The sequence below is a fragment of the Saimiri boliviensis genome, chromosome X (assembly GCF_048565385.1).
Source record: "Saimiri boliviensis isolate mSaiBol1 chromosome X, mSaiBol1.pri, whole genome shotgun sequence".
In the NCBI taxonomy this organism is placed as follows: Eukaryota; Metazoa; Chordata; class Mammalia; order Primates; family Cebidae; genus Saimiri; species Saimiri boliviensis.
Window position 1 is genome coordinate 85,598,312 of NC_133470.1, and position 10,025 is coordinate 85,608,336.

General features: G+C 45.4%; 1 protein-coding gene across 1 annotated transcript; it reads left to right on the top strand.

Annotated features, from left to right (window-relative positions):
• The first annotated feature begins 1,464 nt into the window (after positions 1–1,464).
• On the top strand, positions 1,465–2,492 carry LOC120361844 (melanoma-associated antigen 2-like). Its single transcript, XM_039464025.2, is given in 2 exon segments — positions 1,465–1,704; positions 1,707–2,492. Coding segments are annotated over 2 exon segments (951 nt in total). The 5' UTR covers positions 1,465–1,539.
• Positions 2,493–10,025: the final 7,533 nt, after the last annotated feature.

Consider the following 10,025-nt stretch of genomic DNA (forward strand, 5'->3'; position numbering starts at 1 on the left):
CTTCAGGTCAGTCAAGGGAGTAGCCCTGGGATTAGCAGGACCCAAGGTGTGACCCCTTCATGAGGACTGGGGATATGCCTGTCCCAGATAGAAGGGACGCCACAGAGTCTGGGTGTCCCGTATTCTTATCTCTGGAGGAACTCGATTAGGGATGGCCCAAAGTGTCAACCTTATTTGTACCACAGGCAGGAAGTTGGGGAACCCTCAGGGAGATAAGGTGTTGATGTAAAGGGGAGATGTCTGCTCATTTCAGGGGCTAGGGGGTTGAGGAAGGTCAGGTCCCAGCAGGAGTAAAGATGAGTAACCCACAGGAGGCCATCAGAACCCTCACCCCAGAACCAACAGGGTTGTTCTGGACACCCCAAGTGGGGGTGACAGGATGTGGCCCCTCCTCACTTCTATTTCCAGATCTTATGGAGGTGAGGACCTTGTTTTTGGACAGTGACTCAGGTCAACCCTCAGGCCCCCATCTGGTTGACAGAAGCAGCAGTCCTGGGATCTGCCAAGTGTCCAGGTGGGGAGCCTGAGGGAGGATTGAGGGTACCCCTGGGCCAGAACGCACACAGGGGCCCCACAGAAATCTGCATGCCCCTGCAGTTACCTCACAGAGCCTGGGTAGGGCTGTCAGCTGAGGTCCCTCCATTATCCTGGGATCACTGATGTCAGGGAAGGGGAGGCCTTGGTCTGAGGGGGCAGCACTGAGGTCAGCAGAGGGAGAGTCTCAGGCCCTGCCAGGAGTGGACTTGAGGACCAAGCAGGCTTCTCAACCAGGACACCTGAACTCCAGTGAATTTGGACATCCCTTGGTGTTCTGCCTGGGAGGACCTGGGCATGTATGGACAGATGTGGTCCCCTCATGTCCTTCTGTACTGTATCAAGGATGTGAGTTCTTGATATGAGAGTTTCTCAGAGCAGCAAAAGGGCAGGATTATGCCCTACCAGGAGGAAGGTAATGGTCCTGAGTGAGCACAGAGGGGCAATACAGAGGGGCCCACACAGAGTCTGGCCAACCCTCTTGACAGTACTGGGAATCCGTGGCTGTGCTTACAGTCTGCACCCTGGGGACCCGTGGATTCCTGTCCCAGGAGCTCCAGGAGCCAGGCAGAGTAAGGCCTTGGTCTGAGGCAGTGTCTTCAGGTCACAGAGCAGAGGAGGCACAGACAGTGCTAATAGTGAAGCTTCGCCTTGAATGCACACCAAGGGCCCCACCCACTCCAGAACACATGGGACTCCAGAGCACCTGGCCTCACCCTCCCTACTGTCAGTCCTGCAGCCTCAGCATGTGCTGGCCAGCTGTACCCTGATGTGCCCTCTCACTTCCTCCTTCAGGTTCTGGGGGGATAGGCTGACCAGGAGGACCAGAGGCTCCAGAGGAGCACTGAAGAAGAAGATCTGTAAGTAAGCCTCTGTTAGAGCCTCCAAGGTTCAGTTCAGTTCTCAGCTGAGGCTTCTGACACGGTTCCTCTCTCCCCAGGCCTGTGGGTCTCCATTGACCAGCTCCTGCCCACACTCCTGCCAGCTGCCCTGACCAGAGCCATCATGCCACTTGAACAGAGGAATCAGCACTGCAAGCCTGAGGAAGGCCTTGAGGCTGAAAAAGAAGCCCTGGGCCTGGTGGGTGCGCAGGCTCCTGCTACTGAGGAGCAGGAGGCTGCTGCCTCCTCCTCCACTCTAGTGGAAGTCACCCTGGGGGAGGTGCCTGCTGCCGGGTCGCCGGGTCACCGGGTCCTCCCCAGGGTCCTCAGGGAGCCTCCACCTTCCTCACTACTGTCAACTACACTCTCTGGAGCCAATCTGATGGGTGCTCCAGCAACCAAGTAGAGGAGGGGCCAAGCACCTCTCCTGACCTGGAGTCAATGTTCCTAGCAGCACTCACTAGGAAGGTGGCTGAGTTGGTTAATTTTCTGCTCCTCAAGTATCAAGCCAGCGAGCTGGTCGCAAAGGCAGAAATGCTAGAGTGTGTCATTCCAGATTGCATGTACTTCTTCCCTGTGATCTTCCGCAAAGCGTCTGATTCCTTGCAGCTGATCTTTGGCATCGATGTGATGGAAGTCGACCCCACCTGCCACTTATACATCCTTGTCACCTGCCTGGGCCTCTCCTATGATGGCCTGCTGAGCGATGATCAGATCATGCCCAAGACAGGCCTCCTGATACTTGTCCTGGGCATGATCGCAACAGAGGGTGATTGCGCTCCTGAGGAGAAAATCTGGGAGGAGCCGAGTGCGATGGAGGTGTTTGATGGGAGAGAGCACAGTGTCTTTGCAGAGCCCAGGAAGCTGCTCACCCAAGATTTGATGCAGGAAAACTACCTGGAGTACCGGCAGGTGCCTGGCAGTGATCCTGCATGCTACGAGTTCCTGTGGGGCCCAAGGGCCCGCCTTGAAACCAGCTACATGAAAGTCCTGCAGCATATGCTAAGTATCAGTGGAGGACGTCACATTTCCTACTCATCCCTGCATGAATTGGCTTTGAGAGAGGGGGAAGAGTGAGTCTGAGCACGAGTTGCAGCCAGGGTCAGTGGGAGGGGGGCTGGGCCAGTACACCTTCCAGGGCCCCGTCCAGTAGCTTCCCCTGCCTTGTGTGGCATGAGGCCCATTCTTCACTCTTTGAAGAGTGAAGTCAGTGTTCTTAATAGTGGGTTTCTGTTCTTGGAGATTTATTTTTGTTTCCTATTGGAATTGTTCAAATGTTCCTTTTAGTGGATGGTTGAATGAACTTCAGCATCCAAGTTTTTGAATGACAGTAGTCACACATAGTGCTGTTTGTATAGTTTAGAAGAGTCTTGTTCTTTATTCGGATTGGGAAATCCATTCAGTTTTGTGAATTGTGACATAATAACAGCAGTGGAATAAGTATTTACTTAGAACTGTGAACGAATTAACAGTAAAATAAGTGAGATAAAGAACTAAAGAAATTAAAAGATAGATAATTTTTGCCTTATACTTCAGTCTATTCTGTAAAATTAAAAAGAAAATATGCATACCTGGATTTACTTGGCTTCTTTGAGAATGTAAGAGAAATGAAACCTGAATAAAGAATTCTTCCTGTTCACTGGCTCATTTCTTGCCCATTCACTCAGCATCTGCTCTGTGGAAAGTCCTGGATTGGTAGTGGGGATGCTAAGGTAAGCCACACTCACGCCTACCCATAGGGTGGTAGAGTCTAGAAGCTGAAGTCACATAATCAAGGTGGTGAGAACTCCTCTAAGATGTAGAGGAAAAGTAAGAGAGGAGTGTGGTTGGGGGGCTCCAGGTGAGAGTGTGGAGTGTAAATGGTCACCACTGTGTGGGCCCCACTCTGTGGGACCTTTTGGGCTTTGGGAAACTGCAATTCCTTCTGAAGAAGCTGATTGTAATGATCCTGAGTGGGTCCAGGGCCAGATTTTCAGAGGATGAGAGAAAAGCCTGGAATGGAAAGCTGCCCTGAGCAGTTTCTTTCAGGCAGTGGATGAACAGAGAGGAGTCTCTGCCTGGGGCAGGAATAGAAGGTGTCCTGTGCTCTTGTCCCAGTGCCAGTGAACACAGCCCTAGATCTAGGTGATGGACACCCATCATCTTCAAGGGTTTCCTGAGCGATAAGGGTGAATTTCCCGGGAAGGGTGGCCTGGAAGCCACTGGCCAGGTGCTTTTCTGCTGGGCAGGGAGAGCCAGAGCTGACTCCATTAAAAAGGCATTCTAACTAGGTTATCTCAAGTGCAGTTTGACCAATTGTAAGCAAAGGTTAGATTTTCGATGGTAACAAAGTGGATGGAAATAGTGGTTTGGGTGGGAAAGCAGCTGGGAGAGAAGGAAGAAGTTAGTCGTTGACTCAAATTCTAGGAGCTTTGAGCTGCACATGGCTGGGCAAAACTCCCGCACACCCAAATGTTGAAGTACATTCTCTAAGAGGAAATACTGAATTTTATGGATGAAATTTCCTTTTTTGGCTATTTATCCCATGTCCTGTTGAGCTGTATATTCTCTGATAAGTCCTGGAGAACAATGACAACAACGAAATTTCAGAGTGTTAGGGTTAGGGTTAAATAATATTAGAAATAGCAGCCATCTGCAATTCCATAAACTTCTAATTTACACTAGGCCCTGAGCCAGGTGCTTCACTTACATTGCACACACTTCAACTGTCCTACTAGACAGGGCGTATCGCACCTGCTTACAGACGAAGAATCCGAGGCCCATAGGGCTTGTGAATTGGGACATAATAACAAGGTGTTTCCTGGGTATTTCCCAGGATCACGTGGCTAGTAAGGAACGGGGCTGAAATCAGATCCCTTGTCTGAATTCCTTTACAGCCCATACTCTTCCCACCTCTCCCATCCCAAGAAGACTGGTACTTCATTTTTGTTCTCAGCACTGTGTCATGTCTCTCAGGTGACAAAAAGAAGGACCTTGAGGCCAGCATACTAAAAGCAGGCCTGGAGAACACGACAATGAAAATAAAACACCATTTGGGGCTGCTGCACGCTGGATTCCTTGAGAGTTGACTCTGCCCAGGTATGGGCATTTCTGTCCAGCCCCAGCTCTTTCCAGAATTACAGCACATTTCCCCTAGTCACTTCCATGTGTCCTGTCTGTCTCTGGAACCTGGCCTGATGACCAGCTCATCACTGGTCAACACAGAACAGCCCAGAATTGTCTGCTCTCCTCCTGACAGGGCGCATTCCTTCTCCTTTCAGAAGTCCTCTGGATGTCCCATCTCTCACCCAGGAAGCCATATGATGCCAAAAAACCTTTTGATATAAAAATTCACATGGGCACAGTGATGTTTAAACACCTGGTTACCACTCTGGTGATCTTCAACACACTTTCTAATTGTTTTCTGTATGAGCTGAGCAGTCTGATTCGCCATATTATCTGAGGGTTCTTGGGATATCACCCTCAAGTTAGAGAGATTTGGAACCACCTTGATACTTGAAATCAGACTTTCATAGGGCATCTTTTTGGGATTCACCTGTGAATACATGCACAGATGAATGGTCAAAGAGCAAACCTTCCCTCATGACTATTAGATGAGAAATAACTTGGGAAATCCCAGTGGAACAAACATCTACTTATTGAAGTTGAATTCCTAAATTTCTGGAGTCCTCCAGCAGTTTAAAAATGATTCCTTGAAAACACGTCAACTCTAATGAAAGAGGAATTATTAAGCAGCCTTCTGTTTCTTGTCTGTTTAACTGCTCCACAGGAAAATACTGGCTTTCAGTGTGTCTAGAGGCAGCTGACAGGAGTTTGGGCATGTGGAGGGTAACAGAAATTCACAGGTTAACATTTTGACCAGGAATCAAATGGAGGAAAAATTTGCAGCCTGCTAAGCATTTAAGGGGTATAGCAAAGGTAAGCCTTCCTGCTGAGACTTTCAAGATTCTTGAGCAGTTAGTTGTGATCATATATTTGAAAACGTCAGTCACATCTTTGACACTGGAAAAAGTTGGAGAACTTAAAGGCAAATTGGCCTTCTCAGGAACTTCTCCTTGAAATGAGATTGGTAGTGTAATACCAGATAATTACAGTTGTCTCTTGTTGAGCACCTACTACGTAACAGTTTATTGGGGGCTTTATAGTACTCACCCACATTGTTTTCTTATAAAAAGGATGTATTAACATGGATATTGGGTTAAGGTGAAAAGGTGAAAATAGTTTAACATTTAAAATATTTTTAAAATTTTATTACAAAAATGCTGTACCAATTCACATTCTCATAAAAATCACAAATGAGTTAAAATTCTGAAATGTGGACAGGACATTTCTTCTCTGCTTTTACGAGGTTTTGGTCAGACTGAACAGGAACCAGGGAAGGAGAGGAGACAGGAGACACTCAGCTGGTGAGGAAGATCTGGAGGGATCCGGGGGAGAGCAGTTGCCAACACCCATGAGAAAGACCACATGTGCAACCAAGTCCACTGAGCCCCAGGTGGGCTGGCACACAGAGCTCTGAATCTACTGTTCAACCTGGTGGGGGCAGAGACCTGAGGGAGACAAGGGGGAAGGGAAGAAGGAGGACAGGACAATGAACAGGAATAGGCTTGGGAAATCCAGGCACCATCATCACCAGCTGGAGGGTCCCTATGATGATCTGAGTGGGTAGGTCTGTTGGCTGAATGCACCAGGGCTGCGATGAACACCCACCCCTCCCTCAGAATCCCCTTCCCTCTCTCAGGAAGAGCTTGGCTTGCTCCCTGCATCATTCTGGGCCAATTACCTCTTTTGAACATTCTCGTGGTCCTGTGTAGGTCCAGTCCTACTGGGTCCTTTGAGTCCCTATCTGCTGGTGTGGAGAAGAGAAACTGTAGAAATAAAAGATGCATGTGTCCTTATAGTAGAATGATTTATAATCCTTTGGATATATACCCAGTAATGGGATTGCTGGGTCAAATGGGATTTCTATTTTTAGGTCATTGGGGGATCGCCACACTGTCTTCCACAATGGTTGAATTAATTTACACTCCCACCAACAGTGTAAAAGTGTTCCTACTTCTCCACATCCTCTCTAGCATCTGTTGCCTCCAGACTTTTTAATGATCGCCATTCTAACTGGTGTGAGATGGTATCTCAATGTGGATTATAAATCATTCTACTATAAGGACACATGCACACGAATGTTCATTGCAGCACTGTTTACAATAGCAAAGACCTGGAACCAACCCAAATGCCCATCGACGATAGACTGGATAGGGAAAATGTGGCACATATACACCACGGAATATTACGCAGCCATCAAAAACGATGAGTTCACGTCCTTTGTAGGGACATGGATGAACCTGGAAACCATCATTCTCAGTAAACTGACACAAGAGCAGAAAATCAAACACCGCATGTTCTCACTCATAGGCGGGTGTTGAACAATGAGAACACATGGACACAGGGAGGGGAGCACTACACACTGGGGTCTGTGGGGGGAAATGGGGGAGGGAGGGAGGGGTTGGGAGGTGGGAAGAGATAGCATGGGGAGAAATGACAGATACAGGTGAGGGGACGGAAGGCAGCAAACCACACTGCCATGTGTGTACCTATGCAACAATCTTGCATGTTCTTCACATGTACCCCAAAACCTAAAATGCAATTAAAAAAAAAAAAGAAAGAAAGAAAAGACACAAAACACAGAGATAGAGAAAAGAGTCTGGGCCTGACTCTACTAAAAAATACAAACATTAGTCGAGCGTGACGTTGCACATCTGTAGTCTCAGCTACTCAGGAGACTGAGGAAGAAGAATTGCTTGAACCTGGGAGGTGGAGGTAGCAGTGAGCTGAGATCCCACCACTGAACTCCAGCCTGGGAGACAGAGTGAGACTCTGTCTCAAAAAACAAAACAAAACAAAAAACTGGGTCATGTGTTTTTTTAATTTTTAAGTTTTGAGAGCTCATTATGTATTCTAAATACAAATTCTTTGTTGGATATACAGTTTTCAAATATTTACTTCCCGTCTGCAGCTGGCTTTTTAACTTTTCATTGTCTTTCTAAGAGCAAAAGTTTTTAATTTTGAGAAATTCTCATTTATATGTTTTCCTTTATGAATCCTACTTTCAACATCATGTTCAAGACCTCTTTTCCTAGTCCAGGTCATGAGATTTCTTTTCTCCAGTGCTTTCTTTTCTTTTTTTTTTTGAGACGAAGTTTTGCTCTGTCACCAGGGCGTATCTAATTGTTCCTATACTATTTATTGAAAAGACCAACATTTGTCAATTGAATTGTCTTAGGTCTTTGTAAAACTCTATAGGCCATACTTATGTGGATCTACTTCTGGGCTCTCTACTCAGTTTCACTGATCTGTGTCCATCCCTTAACTAACACCACAATGACTTGATTACTACAGGCTTATCTTAAAATCAGTTGGTAAAATTCTTCCAAATTTATTATGCCTTTTATAACTTTTGGACAAATAAAAATGGCTATATAGTTACTTTGCATGTGTGGTGAGAACACTTAAGATCTACTCTCTTAGCAAATTTCAGGTATATATATAATACATTATTAAATATAGCAACCATATTGTAATCAGATCCCAAGAACTTACTCATCTTATGACTGAAATTTTGTACCCACTGACCAGGATTCCTCCATTTCCACCAACTCCCATCCCCTGACAACTGCCTTTCTACTCTCTGTTTCTATGAGGTTGATTTATTTAGATTCCCCATGTAAATGAGATAATGCAGTACTTGTCTTTTTCTGCCTGATTTATTTTACTCAGCATAATGTCCTCCAGTTTCATCCATGTTGCTGCACATGAAAGGATTTCATTTTTTTATGTGTGAATAACATTAAGATTTTCTTTATTCATCCATCACTGATGGACACTTAGGTTGTTTCCATACCTTTGGTACTGTGAATAATGCTGCATTGAACATGGCAGTGCAGATGTCTCTCTGAGATACCAATTTTAACTTCTTTGGATATTTACCCAGAACTGGGATTACTGAATCATGGGGTTAGTTTTACGTTTTCTGAAAAACTTCCATATTGTTTTCCATAATGTCTGACCCAATTGACACTCCCAGCATCCAGTATACAAGGGTGCCCTTTCCTCCACATCCTTACCAAGGCTTATCATTTGACTTTTTGGTGATAGCCATTCTAACAGGTGAGAGATAATATCTCATTGTAGTTTTGATTTGAGTTTCCCTGATGATTAGTGATATTGATTACTTTTCTGTATACCTCCTGGCTTTCCTTAGGGAAATTTAGAGAAATATCCATTCAGATCTTCTGCCTATTTTAATTTTCTTTTTGCTTTTGAATTGTATGAGTCCCTTATATATTTTGGATATTAGCTCTCTATCAGACATATGGTTTGCAAATATTTCCTCCTGTTCTGTAGGTTGCCTTGTCATCTCATTGGCTGTTTCCTTTGCCGTGCAGAAGCTTTTTCAGTTTGATGGATCTCCGTGTGTTTATTTTTGCTTTTGGTGCCTGAGCTTTTGGAGTCCTAGTCATAAAGTCATTGCCAATAACAATGCCAGGAACTTTTGTATCCCCAGGAGAAATTCCACTTGATCATAGTGCCTAATTCTGTTAATGCGCTGTTGAATTCAGTTTGCTGGTATTTTTTTTTTGAGGATTTTTTCTTCTGTGCTCATCAGGATATCATGATTGTTTTAGGTATTCTAGTTCTTTTTCCCTTCCATGAACTTTTGGAATGAGTTTATTTGTATTTACAAAAAGCCTACTGCAATTTTGATGGATATTTCTTTGAATATATAGATCAATTGAGTGAGAACTGACATCTTCACTAGGTTAAGTTTACCAGTCCACTAACACGGTATGTGTCTCTACTTATTCATTGATTATTTAGGTCTTATTTGATTTATTTAATCAGCATGTTGTTGTTTTCAGCATACAGATCCTATGCATGATTTTTAGATTTATACATGCATATTATGTGTTTGGAGCTATCAAAATGATACTTCAAAATTTTGATTCCACATTTTTTTACTTGTAGTTGTATTTAACAACACTTAATTTTTGTATGTTGACCATGTAACCTTCCTGAAGTTCTTGTAGTTTCCTTAGGGATTTCCCTGGCTCCCTCCCAGGCTGCTGGGTATGAAAAGGCTCATGGGTGCAAAGCCAGGAAGTGAGCTCCATGCCTTCTCGAGGCTGTACTCCCACTGCCAGAGGTAATTCCAGATGCCAAGTGCGTCACCCATTGAAACAGCCATGAGCTGGCCAGCCAGGCCCCTCGACTCGGCCTGAGACCTTAATTAAGCCCCAGAAGGCAGGATTAGAAACCTTATGTGTTCTTTGCATCAGAGAGGAGACTGAGGACAGGACAGTTGTGCCCAGTGTCAACTGTGTGCTGGATGCTGACTGGTGCCCAAGAAAGGTGATAAAGGTGGGGAGAGGTTGGCACAGCCCTGGCCCTTGACTAAGGCAAGGTTGCTGGAAGATTCCACTCCCATCCATCCTGGACCCGCTGTGGCTATAGCCTTCACTGTAGTCAGCTTCCAGGTAGAAGTGTTGGAAGAAAAAAAGTGAAGAGAGAGGATGAGGAAAGAGCAGACATGATCTTTAGGGTATCTACCAAGAC